General features: G+C 35.6%; 2 protein-coding genes across 8 annotated transcripts in view; one reads left to right on the top strand and one right to left on the bottom strand.

The window, feature by feature from the left end:
• LOC115456189 (GATA-binding factor A) overlaps positions 1–16,591 on the top strand; it is a 90,823-nt gene extending 74,232 nt beyond the window's left edge. For 2 of the 7 annotated variants that reach the window (XM_037444642.1, XM_030185141.2), the window contains 6 exons: positions 1,226–1,342; positions 7,771–7,862; positions 10,726–10,859; positions 12,848–12,972; positions 13,183–13,517; positions 13,832–16,591. In XM_037444642.1, the coding sequence (XP_037300539.1) occupies positions 1,226–1,342; positions 7,771–7,862; positions 10,726–10,859; positions 12,848–12,972; positions 13,183–13,517; positions 13,832–13,924 (896 nt within the window). In that variant the 3' untranslated portion in view covers positions 13,925–16,591. Of the gene's footprint in view, positions 1–1,225; positions 1,343–7,557; positions 7,728–7,770; positions 7,863–10,725; positions 10,860–12,847; positions 12,973–13,182; positions 13,518–13,831 lie in introns of all 7 variants that reach the window. The other 5 variants (XM_037444641.1, XM_030185140.2, XM_037444640.1 and 2 more) reach the window with 3 other exon arrangements.
• On the bottom strand, positions 16,061–18,582 carry LOC115456190 (thialysine N-epsilon-acetyltransferase-like). The gene is made up of 4 exons (XM_030185143.2): positions 18,411–18,582; positions 18,174–18,225; positions 17,473–17,687; positions 16,061–17,193 (listed from the first exon to the last, which is right to left on the bottom strand). Exons 1-4 carry the CDS (start codon positions 18,492–18,494, stop codon positions 17,029–17,031), a joined length of 516 nt encoding a protein of 171 aa, XP_030041003.2. The 5' UTR covers positions 18,495–18,582; the 3' UTR covers positions 16,061–17,028.
• Positions 18,583–19,081: the final 499 nt, after the last annotated feature.

The raw sequence follows: 19,081 nt of genomic DNA, 5'->3' as shown, positions 1-19,081 counted from the left end.
CCAGCACCTTGAATTATAAAGTATTGTATGGTATTCCACTGCGCTCGCCATCCTGAGACGTGAGATGTTAAGTCTTATTATGTGTAGTAGTTACAATAGTTACAATGTCCTTCAAACTGGAACACAACAGTGACTACACACTGTTAGTGGCAGAAATCGACATTGCGGTGGTACCTACCCACACGGACTCTCGCATATGAGAGACTACCATTTCACATAAAAGGAAGTCGACAGGAATCGGATTATATGAACCCTTCACCACACATGCTGGTATTATTAATATCCGTCTCTATATTAATATCGGCTACACAATGTATTTTTATAATATGATTATCTGTCCGACTGTTTGGCGACGATGAGTGATAATATACGAACAAAGTGACAAAGAATAATTGTGACTCATCTATCGAATACAATGATATAAAACTGTTTACCAGGATTTTATATCTACTATTGCTTGTGTAGCGATAACCATCACTGATGCTCGCCGTTTCATGTTGTTGTATGTGGAAAATAAATTCTGTTGTAATTAAGTAATCCCAGACCTCATACAACATTTCTATGATTAGTGTATCTTATCCTTGTACCATAGTTATATTACATATAACAAGATAATTCAAATTAGCCTTGACTAAATTAACCCAAGCTTCGTCGGTAGTACTGGATTTGTAAATAGGTCGTATAGGCCGCGGCCTATGGGCGGCAGCCTCTTAGAGGCTTTAGATATTAGAGAACGCTCACTCGATTTAATTAATCATTCGTTTGATAAACTTTAGTGTCTCCCATAATACAAACAAAAGGAAAATTATTAAGTATTTTAGAAACTTACATACATACATACATGGGGCGGAGGAAATAAAGTGGCCTATACTCATACAAAATATAAATCCGGCACTAGTCAGACGATATGTAGACTCTTTGGTTTTAGCTGGTAGATCAGACACACCTGACCAGCTCTTGCTTCAATATTCATACACAATATATGATGCAACAGCTGAATCCATATCATGGTATTTTGTAAAGTTACCAAATAATATGAAAATACTTGTATATGTCGGTTTTCTTTTAGTTTTTTTTCCCATCGCGGCCCGTAGCTGAATTCCATATCATGGTATTTTGCAGTTACCAAATACTATGAATATACTACTTAATTATATGGGATTCTTTTTCGATATTGTTTCCTTTCGCATTATGTATAATGCTAATAACTATTATTGTTTTGCAGCTGGAGGAGGTGGCGTGGGTGGAGTCGGCTCTGTGGCCGGAGGTCTCTACTCCCAGAATGTGATGATGGGGTCCTGGTGCCCTCCCTACGATGCATTGCAGCGCCCGCCTGCTTATGGTAAGAACACGCTTTTTATCAACTAATATTGGTTTAATAATTCGTTCGTACAATAAAATAAAGCGCCGCGCAAACACTGTTCTTGTTGCTCACATAGTATTACTCGGCAAATGGCATCATCTGTGTGATGACTAATTTGTGATAGTTAGTTTTAAAATAATTTTTAGAGTTCAATGGCTCTAATCAATGTTTAATTCAAAACCTAAAACCGCAAGTTTTTTACTGTAGTTCGCGAATGTGAGACTACGCACGCGCACGATCACTGAGTATAAATTTAAGTATGAAAAGTGCACTGACGTCATTTCATTGGTACTGCGCTGACTAGACTAGCCACACCCACGGACTTTGAGAATATTGCACTATGGTTATATTTTAACTCACTACTTTGATTTTATATGATAATCTTGCCCTTTATAAAACAAACGTAGACAACCAATTTGTAAGAGCCAACAAAGCGCGCAGTAAACGCCATACAATTGCCACTGTATAGTGGATACTCGACTCGTACTCGTAACAGCTGATGCGCAACATGTTGAGTAATGTTGCACAACTGTGTGCGTCATGTTTATTAAGTAGTAAGGACATCTGGGTAAGAACCGATGATATTTCTGTATTTAACGTCAGTCAGGAGGTTTATACTCCGGTTTGAAGTATACGGCAGTTAGTGTATTTCCTGGGTGGAATGTTCACGTAGATTAGCAAATTCTTGCAGCAATATATTGCGTAAAAACTCCAAGATGTATTGACACTACCGCTAATATTTTAATAGTTCCATACACATACGACGTTCCGCAAATCCTACAAGCTTTAAATTTACACATTTAAATTACGTCAAAAATTACGGAAGTCGACTTCTGCATATTTTCTTGTTAATCTAAACCTCGCTTTACACGTAGCGACCAATATATCACAGTAATCCAGAGCTCTATATATAATAAGCAACTTGCACCCTTGAGCATTATTCTATGCTTCATGTTTTGACAGTGCGTAACAAGCGCACGCGCACGTAAGACAATATAACTCGGCATGCAGATTACCATTCCACGCTAATTTCACGAAGATAACGTAACATGCTGCGTTACAATTTCACACTGTCATAGAGAATAAATCCCCACATATGCAAGTATTAGACAATATGTAACACCATTATGTAACATCCAGTGCTGTGTGGTGTTGCTATTGTTTAATATCAATTTGTACTCAATTGTTGCGTAATTGTCAGTTGTCTATAGTTTAATATATTTTGTAACTTTTCTTTATAAACTTAATTAGGATCTATAATTAAGGAAAACAATCTAGATTAAAACAATTGAAAATCTTTTGATAAATGTTTGATCGTGTTCAAACTGTACTCGCATATAAGGGCGCGAATTGCTTGTTACTCAATTGTCAATCATTATGCTTCGTTGCTTCGCCGTACGCGGTTATTCCCGCACTAATTTTATAAATTCAGGTACACCATGTTACTACATAGTTTTAAATGTGGCCTAACATGTTGTGCGTCAAATGTGAGTAAGTGAATATTATTGGAGAGCAGCTTGTTGCATATCAGAAAGTAAATTTCGTTTACATGCGCTTGAGTTGTCAGCGACAAACCCTAATCGAATGTGATTAATGTAATTATCATTAACATATACTTACAAAAAGTAATTGCGTTAAAGTAATAAAACATTGGTAATTAATATTTCCATACTTGTTTAATGACTTTAATTCAGTAAATGCAGTATAGATACATCCGTAAAGTCAGATCGCGTGTTAGTACAGGGACCTTATTCTCTATCGCGCACGTTATTTTAACAGTGCGTAACAAGCACGTAACACAACGCATCATGTTAAGGACTATAGAAATTTGGCTTACAGAATACCATTCCAAGCACATTTCACGAAGATAACATGACACGGCCGCGTTACGCGTTTACACTACCATACAGAAAAAGGGCCCAGTTTGTAACGAGCATTAGTTTTTTTATACGTACTCGGCAAAGTGACGTCACTGTACCTGGTAATAAGTGAAGTGGGGTCCAATAGAATGTCGACTGACGAGAGATGATTACCCCTCGGCAGTCGACACAATAATGCCGGCCTGTTGGAACCGGAACGGACGGACGGAACGCGACATTTTGCCTGCGACTCCGCTAGTGTGAATAAGTTTTCCGGGATAAATATTTTCCCGGCATAAAAAGTAGCCTATAGCACTCAAAGTAATGTAGCTTCCTAACAAAGACACTCTTCAGTTTTATATATTAATATAGATTCTTATACCACTCCAATGTGAAATCGATACAATTTAAACAAATTTTTTTGTGCCCCGGCCTCCACCCACAACCGCGACCCCTGTAAACTAGATCAGCAATGGCACTCATTTAATGACACCGAGCATTAAGTTTGACCAGCCTCAGGGAACTATAATCTGTTTTAAGCCCCCATGAATTAGAAAGGAGTTTCATTAAAATTAACTTAATTTTGCTAGCCAGGATCCTCATTCTTAGGCCATATATTATTATGACAGTGCGTAGCAAGCACGTAACGCACCGCGTCGCGTTTAACTATAAATATAAAAGTTTCTAAAAATGTTCCGATGTTTGATAGAACTAAACGGATTTGATTGAGATTTCGCCCACGCATAGACCATGTCCTGAATCAACACATAGGCTTTTTATCCCGGTAATTTGCTAGCATGAGAAATAATCGAATTGTATAAGATTTTTGATGGCGCAGTCGTCGTTTGTGGCACCATGAATCGCTAAAATGTTTAGGACTTTCGTATGGTGCAAGGCTTTTCACGTGAACGAAGCCGCGAACAACACCTAGTGTTAAAATAATTATTATTTAATAGGCTAATTAAATTACACACTACACCTTCGCAGTACCTTTTTTCCATTCGGCATGCATTACTTCACCAATATAAATCACTCATGCGTCATTTTACGAGAAATCATTTGTATTCTGATATTTATATTCATTCAATATTTCATATAACTTTTTCCCCGTAAAAGATACCTTTGTTTTTCAACCACAAAAGTTACGTCTTTTTTAATTAATATATAAAATACACATATACAGTCTTACTTATAGATTTGTTTTAGCGTTAAGAGATGATTAAAAATTTGCTTAAATAGCTGTCTAAACATCACCGGTTCCTAGTTTAAACCTTATTAAGAGACAAGATGGCGGGTTTTGACTTACAGCTTATCGAGTAAATTTTTGTTTTAACTAAACATAGTTTTGCGATTTTTTTGTAAGTAAGACTGAGAGTCTCGGCTGCACAATTAGATTATTGTGGATTATAAATAACAAGGGAATTTTGGTTCTATAACACATATGCTGGCACTACACCTGGCAAATTTGTGACTTTGTGCCTGTGGGCTAAAATAATCAACTGCCAACTTTTTGTACAAAATTGATGATGCGAATATTTAGTCAAATAAAAATAGTTTTAGACATTATGTAACAAGATATTTGTATAATATATTGGTGAACTATTTTAATGTTATTTGCTAGGATTATCTCATCGGAAAAGTCATGTCCTTAGTTATCAGTGAAATCAGATTACTATTACAAAATAAGCGTAGTAATGTAATTATATTTGGTCGGCTTATACATTTATTTGAAGAGTAGCGTTTAATCATATGTGAAAGATTCCCTTAATCTTCTAAGAAACTCAGTAAATTAGGTATAATTCGCATGTCGAGCCTTAGAATAGTACTAGATTTACAAGTATTACTTTCTCCTTTGTATTTTTTTTTTTAATTGTCGGCCTAAAGTACTTTTTCATGCTACTGTGTTTGAAACCATTGTTATTCCAACAATAAATCTTTCCTTTTCTTTCATCCTGTTATAAAACTATAGATGGGAAGTCCTGAACATTTATAGACTGTAAATACATAACGAGAATCAACGGGTTCTCTTAAACTGGTGCTGAGTCAAACGCTATCTGTTGGCTTGACGTCAATGGCGGTCCAGCGGCCCTCAATATTGAACAACAACAATAATTCTCTGATAATTCATTAATCATGTTCGTCTAAAGTCGGTTTATTATTAATCATTAATAGCCTATCAATGGTTATGAACCTAATTGTATAATGGAAAATTAAAAATGAATATTTTTCCTAATAGAGACAAAAGGTAATATGAAAAATTTATATTTTCCCTAATAGAGACATTTAGCTTATAGTGATTATTCTTCCCATACATCAAAATAGGTATTATAACTTACTAAATTTACATTTCTCCAATTCTTTGAAGTACAATTTGAAATATCTATCTGAATACACTATGCCCATTTCTGGCGTTAAGAAGCAGGGCACATACTTCATTATGATGGTTTGAAATACATGTCTCTGAGCATAATAACATAATATAATATAATAAGACATAATAAGATCATATCTCATATCATTCTAGAAATTTGACGCAATATTTATCCTCTACAATTTAAATCTATCTCTAAATCTTTTTTCGAAATTTTATCTGCATCGAAGCAGAACAACAATGGGAATTCCAGCGCGAGATTGTCGATATGTGGCAATAATCTAAAAACAAACAGGAAATTGCGTTAGCGGGATATGTTGAACTATAATAAATCAATATAATAATAGTTCTGTCATAATTGGTCTAATGCTAGGGTAAACAAGCAACACATTTAAATAGGGCCTGTTTCAAGTATATTTTACTTCTCAGTTCTAGTATTAAACAACTAATGTATATAGTACTCATTTTATAACATTTTATTTGGAAGCATGACGTTTTTATTTTGCCGCACTATTTTACAACTTTAAAGTTTATTCAAACATCGTGAAACAGGCTCTTAATGAGTTCTTGTTCTGTCTAATACCTTCGATCTAGCAGAACACCATTTTTTTTCTGACTAATATTCATCAAAGAAAATCCTGCAGAATCTCCGTCCGAATGTCCGTATACTAAGCCTTTACTTCGACAAAATATTTTAAAATTCCTAATTTTAACTAATCAGATTTCATTAATAACCCAACCATGTGTATAATACACGAATATGTGGCCAAACGTTCGATACCAGTATATGAGACAACTTCAACAAATTCAGCAACCGTCGGTACTCGTAGGTTCAGGGGAACGGCGATCGTATCAAATAGCGAGATCCTACCCTTTGCCGGCCACACATACACAAACACAACACTCTACAGGTACTCTTTTCACTAATTGCACAGTAAAATGCAGGAAAAAAGTAGTCATGGGTCTAGGGAATCGGTAACAATTTGACAGCGTTGCACGGTGCCTAAATCTTATTATAAATATATGATCTTTATTTATTTCAGGTTAATTTACATTTTAATTTTGATCCTTATAACATAGCTATTATATTTAAAAATAAAATTATATGTGTCATTTAATAAATTTTTAATTAAAGTTCACAATTTGTAACTTCTACTTTTTAACCTACATGTGTACAATTAACGTATCCAATTCAAATTAATGGATTTGGGTTAGTAAACAGCAGATGCCGAACGTTGTCGTGGACTTATCGTGCCGGATAGTGATAACAGCGCGATACCGCAGTAGCTCTACCTAAAGTACCAAACAAAAGCCAATACAATTTACTGCATAATATCCAGCGCATAAGGCTTAGATATTTAAATATCGATAGTCTGGGAATAATTTAAACAGAAAATAATTAATTTTACGGCAATCGGTATCACGTGATTGAATTGTGTGGCATTTTTCTGACTTTATTGAATTTTGTTTTGGATGTCGCAGAATTTCAATGGTTTTTATTTACCTTATTAATATGAAAATGAACGTTATAAGTCTACTAGGTTTATTTTTTATAACTAAAGTAAAACTACTTGTATATAAAGTAGGTAATTGTTCGTTTTTCATTGTTTAATATTGTTAACTTTTTTATCAATTTTATGTTTATGTTGTAAATTTTTTATAACAATATTAAGACTGTATCTATTCAATGATCTGCAATATAGGACAGGTGAACGAACACAAAATTATCCAGTCATGAGTCCATTATCTGAGTACGATTGTTTTTAATCTGAATGCACTTTGTGCGACTTCGTAGGCCAGCTTTGTACAGCTCTTCTCGGAACACGATAAGCGATAATCAACATTGTCGTTAGCTCAATCCAAACATATTTGTACGATAAAACATCGATACAATATAACTGTTTGAAGGGATGTGACCCTTTGACAATTAGCAAGATGCATGTTTTGATGACGCATGGCAACAGATGGCGTGCTGGAGGCGTATGAGGAGGGCAGAGAGTGCGTCAACTGCGGCGCCAACAACACTCCGCTCTGGCGGCGCGACTCCACCGGCCACTACCTGTGCAACGCCTGCGGGCTCTACCACAAGATCAACGGCGTGAACCGGCCGCTCGTGAAGCCGAGCAAACGGCTGGTGAGTTCCAACACAGCCATAGTAACGCGTATGTTTGCAACAGGTGCCGACGCGGACCTCCTCACGCGCTTCTATAAGGAGGGCTCCGTGCAGAGATGGATGAGTGTGGAGAGCATGGCCCGGGGCATGAAGAAGGTGAGTCGGTGGCGTGTAGACTAGTGCATGCATCCCCGGTTCTCTCACTTCGCACGCTCTCGCGGCTCTCTTACCCTTCCTGATTTTCGGGCTTTGGCGAGTGTCAGGACACTACACGCTACCGCTCCCTTTAAGCCTCTTAGGCGTTCCGCTTGCACCAACACTCCTATAATTACAGACGATGGAAATTAGATAAGCCGCTCGAAGCTGATAACTAATCGATCGGTAATGGCTGGAGGTAGGTAGAAAATGGCCGATACGCGGTGTGACGCAAGACCAACGCGCGGCGACCCGCGGCGGAGCTCGGGCTGGCGCGGCGTGGCGCGACGACGGGCGGTGCAGATAGCGCGAGACAGCGTCGCCGCGGCCGCCGCGCCCGCCGCGTCCAATGGCGCGCTGCCCCGCCCGCCGGCGCCGCCTGGTCCGCATACATTACGCCGCGCGATGGCAAGCCAGCCGCATTATAATTTCCATCGTTTGTCAATTGGTACAAGATGGCGGGATGACGCTTCTGTAGTATATATATACGGTGACGGATCGTGACAAACGATTGTGGTAAACACGAAACTCCAGTAAATACTAAATACTCGCTTGTATCGACATCAGATCTTGTGTTCTTGCACGCGCTCTTTCTTCTGTCATGTTACTTATTCGCTTTTTTGCTCATTCAAATAAATAGTACTTGATGACGTTTGTATGAACAAAAATAACTACCTAACACTTATAACTTATTTCAGTAAGCAAATGATAGCACAATATATTTTAAATAATAGATGTATACATTTACTCACTATAAATGGTAGAAGGTAATAAATCACCATTGTTTCGAAAATACGACACCCTTTTCCATATTCTTCCTGTTTGTTTATCTCCTCGTTTTGTTTTTCTTTACAATTTTCACGTAAATAAATACTTCAATTTTAATCATATCAATGCCTTATTCTAAGTATGTATATTTTTTTTCTTTTTTGTTTGTATAGATCACACAATTCACATGACAGTGTAAAATAGAATATATTTATATAAAGTAATCATTCGAAACAATTTGACTGAGCATTGCTTTTAAAAAATGGGTACTTTTTAAGACGTAAAAATTTAAAATTGTAAGATATTTTATGCATTAGTAGTCGATTAATTAAAGACTAACAAATTAAAAATATACATAATATTAAATATGTACGACAAATTATTAGAAGGACGTCCAAAAGGTAACATAAATAACTAGGTATTAACTTCACAACAATATAAAACATCACCTCGCATTACATACATTTTAATATAAATTAATGATTGAAAAATTACAGTAATATTTTTCGCTCATTTAGAAATGAAACGACATAGCAAATATTTTAAGCACAATATAACCTTAAATTTACCCGAATGGCAAGAATCTAATGCAAAAAAACAATTGACTATGTTCATTGTGCATGGGAATATAAAATATATTATGTCTCGCGACATATAACGCTAGGGAAGGATAGATATCATTCTCAAAAACTTAAGGTACATCGTGATGTATTTGTTGACTTATCTTGTATTTTTGTTGCCAAATGTTTTATACCAGTGACGAAGGGAAAATTTTCTGAAAGGGAAACCAACACAATATGTAGCTACTAATACTAGTTATGATTCTATTTTAGCCCGCTATGCTAGAAATATTTATTATAATTTATTAGCTAATAATACCATTTATTTTAGCAGTTTTCTCACATATATTTCGAAAGGGAAGCCAGTAAGAATCCGCTTGTATGAATACTTCGCCACTAAATTGTACCCATGTATGTTACCTTTTTATAAATTAAATAGTTTATATCACAGATAATAAACTAGGTATTTTGTAATCACGATCCGTCACCAAATAGGCCATATATGAAAGGTGTGTGATATGCATGTTATGGTTATTGGATGAACAATTTTCCTTACCAGACTTTGTTAATCAGTTTTTTAACTATTCACCTTCATTTTTAGTACATTATGAATCTATTTAAGTTAAATACGCGTTTAATACTGATTAAGTTAACAACTGATTAAGAATGTTTGCTGGTAAGGCTCTACATTTGTACCTTAGACTTGCAGACAGCGTAATAATTTTGATTTCTATAGTAGGGCACATTTTTATATACAAAAACGGAATTCACATAGATTTGATTATTAGGCTATGGTAGATTGGCTAAATCTACTTTTCTGTTAAGTATAAACTACCTAAATAAACCTTAGGTCATTCAGTTTAATAGTACGCACTTTTTTCCTGCCCTATTTACACTATTTAAAAAATAATATATAATATCTAGAAAAATGCTGGTAATTAAATTTTTTCTACTTTCTTTTTTTAATAGTGTGGATATTTGCATTCCATGTGTACACTGCTTAATCAGTTTTACCTCAACAATAGGCAATATTAAAACAAACACGTCAATCGCAATAAGATCTTATCTGTTTTTCCGCTTATTTTCAATTTTTCCTCTCACAAAATATTTGTTAATTAATCAAAAATTTCAAATTTATCGTTCTTTTTCGCTAAAAGTGTCTGCGCTCCCTCAATCCATTCAGATTGAATGCGAACTCTTACCCACTTCGAGCTGTTCCCAGAATGATCTTACACTTCAATGAAAATTAAATCTACGTGGATTTCGCCATAATTTAAAGCTAAGACTGGCTTGCACAATGACTTGCTAAACATGTTTAGCGCTAAACACACTTAAAACTTCGTGCTGTAACTGCCATTTATTAAGAGTTAACAAAACCAGCACTATGATTAAAACACATTTAGCCTTAATCATATTTAGTGAGATGTCATGCAGCCATAATATCTTTACACTGTCAGTAAGTATTAACGCATTAGTAACGCAAATGTTGTGCGCAGTCAGCCGCACGGCGACACGGCCAGTGCTGTACCAACTGCGGCTCGCGCAACACGACGCTGTGGCGACGCAACAACGACGGCGAACCCGTCTGCAACGCCTGCGGATTGTATTACAAACTGCACGGAATTAACAGGTAATAATCAAAATTGTATATCTATACCATTATAGCGGCGATGCCTAGTTGGGTGTGGAACGGACTGCCATGACGAATGTCCGCAGGTTCAAATCCCAAGGGCACACACCTCTGACTTTTTAAAATTATGTGTGTATTCTTTGTGAATTTATTGTTCGCTTTAACGGTGAAGGAAAACATCGTGAGGAAACCTGCATATCTAAGATGTTCTCTATAGGAATTTCGAAGGTGTGTGAAGTCGACCAATAAGCACTAGGCCAGCGTGGTAGACTAAGGCCTAACCCCTCTCAGTAGTAGAGGAGGCCCGTGCTCAGCAGTGGGCAAGTATATAATATAGGGCTGATATTATTATTATATTATTATACCATTATACAGTGGCGAAGCGTCCATACAACCCGATTCCTACCGGATTCCCTTTTAAGTTTATTTACTTTTGTTTTCTGTTAAATTGACGGCGATATGTTAACTAAGGCATTTTTTTACCTCGAGTTACCTTTTGAAAAATTTCACATTTCGCCACTGTTATTATATAAAGCTAACGAGTTTGTTTTAACTCGCTAATCTCAGGAATTATTGGTTCGAATTGAAAAATTATTTTAGTGTTGGATAGCCCATTTATCGAGGAAGGCTATAGTATAACAACACGCTATGACCAATAAGAGCTGAGCATCAACTAACAATGCTGCAAATACAGGGAAATTGATATTGAAATAGTTTGAGACCTTGGGAAGGACATAGACTACTTTGTATCCTGAGACTTGTACCGGAAAACTCTATCAAGTGGGCAAAGCCGTGAGCAAAAGCGTAATGAAGGATAATCAAATGGTTCCCTTCTTAAAACTTGGGGTCCTGCAAGCGCATCTTGAAGATGCAATTAGACAGGTCAGCAGAACTGTGCCGACTGACCGTTCCGCAATGTTTTTAGCTCTTGCTCGATTTTTTCTTTGAGTTAGTTGATTTTTTTCTTTGAGCTCTACTTCATTTAATATCAAGTACAGTAAAGCAACTATGCCGAACCTTCGTTAAAAACAATTGCAAATAAAACTTCTCTACATATTGCTAATCTGAAAAAGATTTCGTGTACATTTCTTACAATAATGAATAACTAAATATATCACTACCATTTCACAATGGTTTTCTGTCATAATTACTAACTTAGTTAAACTGCTCTATCTACAGTGTGACTTCAATTTAAATGTTCATTAACCAAACAATAATATATTGTTTATAGGAATGAGAAATCATAGATTCAATGACCAAAAAAACATGACAAACAAGACAAATTTCAAGCAATCTCAAACTTATTGTATAATAAAGCGGCAAAAATATATAGCTTGCAATCATTAAAAGTTATTAATTAAATATAACTTGCCCTGACATTACCGACTACACGTGTCTTTATAATTAGTACCTCTGTATAACTCTAAGAATTGAGTTCTAGAAGCTTCATTATGCCAAATTCTGTTCGATAGGGATCAAGAGATGTCTAACGGCATTTGTTTGTGCCTAGAATTGTCACTCATTCTCTTGTCTTTACTGCCCACGGCTGAGATAAGTTTAGACATTATTTATTGTATAAGATACGAAAAAATACTTGTAGCTGTATACATACATTCATAGACGTGTTGATACACGAACTGAACAGCGTAGCGAGTGACAGTCTCTACAATTTTTCAGGATAGTTTTCTTTATAGATTGGCATAAAGCGATGTAGATTGTTGCTTACCGGTTTTTCTTTTTAATAAACAAGCCGACAACCTAAAAATACGTCCTAAAAACCACTAATTCCTAAAATATTTTAAAACATCATATTTCGTAGTGTTGCATAGTTATGTTTAGTAAGATTGTCATACGACGAAGTCCCAACAAGCCCCCTAGGTACGCAAGTCGCTAACTCACTATTACAAAGTTGTAGTTGCAAAAATTAAACTAATAATGTTCATGTTGGTAAAATATGGCTTCAGATTTAACAAGTGATCATGTTACAGACCACTCGCGATGAGAAAAGATGGAATCCAGACCAGAAAACGTAAACCGAAGAAGGCGGCGAACAGCGGCAAACCCAACCCAGACGCTAGCAAGAAGGATGGACATAGCTCCCCAGGCGTTGATGGTAAGTACCCACATACTACAACAACATATAAGTACCTATCTACTGTATAACAATACGTAACTCAGGAGGTAAAATGAATTAAAATTCAACTATCTATAAATTTCTACATCATAAAAACAATTTAAGACAAAAAAGTAATTCTGACAAAATAAAACAATACATGCATTCAAATTTTTTATCTTCTTGCTACAATTTGGTGTTTTGTGTTAGCAGACAGCAAGTCGAGCATGTCCGATGTGGCGTTGCCGTTGACGCCATCGATGTCGACCCACGGCGCGCAAAAGCACGCGCGGGAATCGCTCGCCACGCCCGAGAGCTCGCCGCACGCGCATGCGCACGCCCACACGCACGCGCACGCCAATACGCACGCGAACACGCATGCGCAACACCAGCAGTACCCGTTGGCGCTGCCGGCCGCGCCGTTCCTCTCCAACCCGTCGCTGTTTAATATCAAGAGCGAGCCGAGCGCCGCCAATGGTTATGACTACCCGCCGCACTCTGCCTCACATTACCACTCACAGCAACACTACCTACACTCGTTACAGGTGAGTACTACTTTTTTCTTGATCTGATGGACTAAACTGCAAAAGACTAGCCCTCTATCCCATAATAAAATGGACCTCAAGTGCATCTTTACCTACGCCTTTTTCTTCGTGATATACTTAAAGCATAAGTTTGAAGTTACTTTATGTCATTTACTTAGGTCTGTCTTAGGCTGTCAGTGAACACAATTTCTCTAGAATAACATAAATTTGTTATATTTTGCTGCCTAGAATTTTTCTTACCTAGAATTTACACTTTAAAGTTAACATCACTGTTTTGAAAGCTAATATTATATCCATTTATATTTCCATTCCAGTACGGAGTGGGTAACGGCGAGGAGGAGGAAGGCAGTGGGTTTCTGCACCAACGCAACGTGACAGCGCACGCCAAACTCATGGCGTCTACGTAGCGCCAACAGCAGCGCTCGCACTGACAAGGCGCTGACGTGGCACGTCAGTGAGGCAGTATTGCTTGCCGGCCACTCGGACACACATTACTTCTCAGTGCCATTGCACTAGCTTCAACAAGGCAAAGATCATCGTCATTGTTTGCACGGTGTAGATATTCGCGTTTAATGACGAAAATGAGTGACCGGTTGACGACGGATGTATTTAAGGATATTCTGGATTTCTTTTTCCTTTAAAATATTTAAACACTTTTTATAAATTATTTCTTAAACTAAAGCAATGATGGTCACAACTTAGCACGCTATGCCCTGTCTGCAGGGTGACCACGATTTCATATTTAAAATATTTAGTTATTAACACAAATATCATAATTTATTGTCATATATCCGTCGATCAACCAGTACAAACACGGTGTGCTCGAGTGTATTTGAACAATTAAATAGTCCAGATAGCCATGTGAGACGTCGGAACTTTTATGTGTATAAGATAATGCGATCGATACGAACGACGCAAAAGGATATCGATAGTGCTTCTCGGAGGATACAATAAACTCACAATGAATCTCGCGTAATGGACGCGTTCCGAAATCTTTTATCCAATTAAATAATTATCATTTTAATTTACGATGTACAAATAATTGGACGTGCCTATACGTTTTACACACGTTCTTTCTTTTCGGACGTGTATGGACGGTTTAAATAGTCCATAGTAACTAACTTGACGCATCGGTAATGTTGGGATTAAAGTCCGAATATAGGTACATAATAATATTGTGCAGTAATTAAATAGTAAATATACTTAGCAAAACAATAGAAAGTAAAGTATAACCTTTTGATTCTTCGGAAATACGATCTTTGCCGATTCGTCAACTTAGTCATGTTGGACTAAATAATTGAATCTCATTGTTATTTTTTTCACTATTATCTGGTAAAAAAATATTCGTGAGAGTTTATGCAAGCAAATTATGGAAAAGTGAAAAAATTATTATGTTATTATTATGTTGACTTACTGCGGACATGGAGCGTCATAACACTATGACCGAATCGAACATAAGTGACGTCGTAGATATTACTATGCAAATTACGGACTTCGCTCGGATATGCAAAGAATAAGTATTGTATGAAAATAAACAACCGAAGATATGCGACCACGGTTAGTATAAATAATGCCGTTGTGGCAGGATCCTAATGTCCGTTTTGTCTCGTAGTTCAAGAGTTGATTTTTAAACAGATCTTATGTTTACCGAGGTAGACTAAATAGTACTTAATTTTTATCAGCAGTCAAAAATTGACAAATTAGAAATTCGTGTAAACCAATGATCAAACATTTGAAATTGTATGTTTTGGACATTTAATAATCAGTAAACAATTTGGTTTTTAAATAGATTTAATAGAACAGAACTCTAACAATTTAGTTCAGATATTTTAATTTCAATACCGCTTTATAGTAAGCCTATAATAGGCCTCAGCATGTCCATACCACCGTATTGTAATTGTATAAATATCCACATTCACCAACTTTTTTATAGACCGACGTCGTATCACGTCATTACAATAAATATTGACCACTAGAGATCCTTTTATATTTAGCAAAGATTGCTGACAAACATTGAGTTGGACTTGCAACATCCATGGCTGCGAAGGCAAAAACATAAAAAAATATACCTAAGTCTTATTAAAAGACAAATGTTTAGTGCGTAATGGAATCTCAATAGTCAGTAAGGTGTACAAAAACAGTTCGCTCCATTTCATTATATTGTCTTAGGACGTGTATTGACGTCGTAATGACAGGAGCGATATTCTCTTGTATATATAGCTTAAGCATAGATTTATATTCAACAGTATCCACATTATGTCAAAATTTAAAATCCACGCGGAATATTAAAACATAAAGTTTTTGAGACCAAATGTTAAATCAGTCCACTCTATTGAATCAAATTGGAGTACAAATTCCTTTTCCTTGGGAGTTAAGAAATTTAACGATACCTTGGAATCTTGTGGAATCTGTATATATAAAAATTTCTTACCAACATACTTTTGCATATTTTAAAATGACATAATGCTAGCTAGCTATTAAGGTTGAATAAATGGCATTTATATCAATAATGTGTAAATATTAGTTGTAATGAAACAACAGTATCTAGAACTATTGAATATATTAAACCCTGCACAAAATCACATTTCTTCATTGGTAATGTACACGATACCATATTCCTTATCAACATGCTCTCTTTTATGACTGAACTTCGCCGTTTTTCAATTGAACTTGGAATGTAAATAAACTTATCTGCTTATAGCATTTGGTTCACATAATTTTAAAGTCACAAATAATGTGTTTTCCCACCTATAAATTATTCAAGAAATTAAAATCTTGAAAAAAAAGGATAATTAGTAGAATGTTTATTTACATTGGCAAGTTCTGATAAATACTATAAACCTTACTAATAAACACTGTACATGTATGGCATAGTTATACAATTTGTCTCGCTTCCTCTTACAGTAAATGTTATACAACAAAGCAAGACAATAAATAACTATTACAGCCACAATGTTTATTAGGCGGTTAGAATCTATTTGTAAATATAACATTTAATAAGGAAAACGTATCGCCAACTATATTAAAGCTATGTACAAAAGTGTAACAGATTCTAAATACATAAGCAAAGCACATGTGAGTGTTTTATTTTGTGACAACTTTACTGGCTAACACGCATATGAAACTAAGGCTAATTTTTCTGAGACTGATATGACCAAAATTTGTTGTGTTTGAGTATTGTATAGATAATTGTACGATTTTCTATGGCATCAGGACTATGCATCTTATGGAACACAAAAAAGCTGTTACTTAACAAAGGCTTTCTTCAAATAGTGGTATAAACTACACAATAGTAATTGTACTGTTTTATCAGAATTGGTAACTATGCTGTAGACCTATATCTACAGCATAGTTACCTGTTAAAATCACAGATTTTTATCATTTCTAATAACAAAGAAATATTCTACAACCTGTATCTTTAACAAATCTTCACCTAATATTTAACAAAATTTTTGCTTGTGGCAAATTTAAGCTAACCTGATTTGAACTATAGGTATATTATTTACATAGTTCATTGTCGCGCGAACGTCTGTAGACGATCCCCTGCTAGTCGGTAGTAGCACCACTGTTCAGAAGCCGTAAGGTTATCTGCGCCGGCGCTCTCGTAGAACGCACGCGCGGGATTCCACTCCAAGACATGGAAGTCCAATCGCCGACAACCTGACGACCATGCTTCCTGAAAAACATTCAATAGAATTTTTTTAATCAATATAATTATTTATTTTGATACACTTGTATCTGCAAAAATATTTAAATTATGTGTGAATGTTGCATTTTTTTCAGAGAGCACAAATTGTGTTTATAAAACAAATTTTACAAATCAAAAACTGATAAATTTATATTCTTTATTGTACCCAACATTTGATGAATTAACGTCCAAAGCTCCACTTCACACATTAAGAACTCCGAAGCTCTATGATTCAATACTACTAGATTAGCCACAAAAATTCCATACCTTTGCCACGGCATGAAACAGCTTGCTGCCAACACCGCGCCGTCGCTGATCTGCGCGTACGCATAAATCTTCAAGCATCATAGCTGGCCCCTCCCAAGTGGAGTAAGTCGGGAAGTATATAGCATATCCCACCACGGCATTACTGTCACTCTGTACTTCTGCCACTTTGCATCTAAAGGCTGGTGGTTGCTGTACAAAACCATCATGCTCCAAATCTAATGACAATCACAAACATTATGGTAATATATATTTAATTTTTTACAGACTTTGATAAATAACAAATGTATACCTAATTTATAGAAATACTAACATTCTAAAGAATGTCCATAAAAAATTATAAACAATCACATTTATAAATAATTTAAGTATATAGGGGTACAAAAGCTTTTAGGCATATTATAAAGTCGTAGGAAGCAGCTGCCCTCTATGGCCCGCTGTGTACAACCATACTTTAGTTATTAAATCATAAGACATGACCTAGTAAGCAGTAGCGAAGCATCTATACAACCCGATTCCTACTGGCTTCTCTTTTAGGTTTATTTACGTTTATCTTAGTATTTGTTTTCTGTGAAATTGGCCACGATATCTTAACTAAGGCATTTTTTTTTTTGCCTCGGGTTACCTTTTGGAAAATGTAACCCTCCGCCACTGCTAGTAAGAATTCCTGTTTATTTTATAGTAAGAAAGAATTTATTACATACCTTTAATAGACAACTTTGGCCCATCAGGCATCTTCTCAAAATCGGCAAGCTCCTGTCATTAAAGTAAAACAAAAATAAAAATACTGTCATATTATCAGAAGTTGATTGTCTTTGAGTATAACAATGTTTACCAAAGTTTCGAGATAGTCTGTACAGTGTGAGCGGGTGTAACTAGGTAAATTTATAAAAATATATTGATATTTGTCATTTACCTTTCATTATATTGGTTAATACAACCTGTATCATATTGGCGACTGCCTTCATATCTTCCTTACGCGCTTCGCGAATAATAACGTCATTTTCTTTATATTTCTCAGTCATAGTAACCTCAAATACCAAAGAGAATTATAATATATATGGAAAACTCAAATACTGAAAATAAATGTAAACACAGGCCCGCGAAGTCCGTTTTTTATCTGTCAAAATATCAAATGACACAACACAGGTCAGCTGATACATTTTATTAGTTTTGACACAAGCATTATATAGCTAAAAGAGGGCGTTTAATACCATTTTTTTATTTTGGCATCAGAAACTATCGTAACTTATTATTGTTATTAAAACCTTTGCATTACCTATCGTAAAAAAATATTTAATACATAAATATTTCAATAATGGATTCAATTCAATATTACTTTTAAAATTATACGTAGCGTCATCTATGGGATGAAAAAATGAACGAAAATTATAATTAAGACCAATATCCAATGGATTCACGAAATATAACACAGAGAATATAACACACAACGCCATCTATTGTAAAAACAGAACATTTCATAACAAAAAAATACTCTGTGGCCAAATTTTAGATTCAATTACCAGATATAATAACTGCTCAACGGATTTGAATGAAATAATCATAAACACAATGTTCAGATCACTTTTTATCCCGAAAAATACACATAAGA

Source organism: Manduca sexta, chromosome 28 (assembly GCF_014839805.1).
Source record: "Manduca sexta isolate Smith_Timp_Sample1 chromosome 28, JHU_Msex_v1.0, whole genome shotgun sequence".
NCBI classification, from domain to species: domain Eukaryota; kingdom Metazoa; phylum Arthropoda; class Insecta; order Lepidoptera; family Sphingidae; genus Manduca; species Manduca sexta.
This window is presented reverse-complemented; position numbering and strand designations above follow the sequence as displayed.

Bases quoted from the DNA above. Each gene is read 5' to 3' on its own strand.
- LOC115456190 (XM_030185143.2), bottom strand. From the start codon at position 18,494: ATGACTGAGAAATATAAAGAAAATGACGTTATTATTCGCGAAGCGCGT. The intron at 17,688-18,173 runs GTATGTAATAAA...GATTGTCATTAG, and splicing joins GCCAAAGTTGTCTATTAAAG to ATTTGGAGCATGATGGTTTT. The intron at 17,194-17,472 runs GTATGGAATTTT...AATGTTTTTCAG, and splicing joins TGTTTCATGCCGTGGCAAAG to GAAGCATGGTCGTCAGGTTG.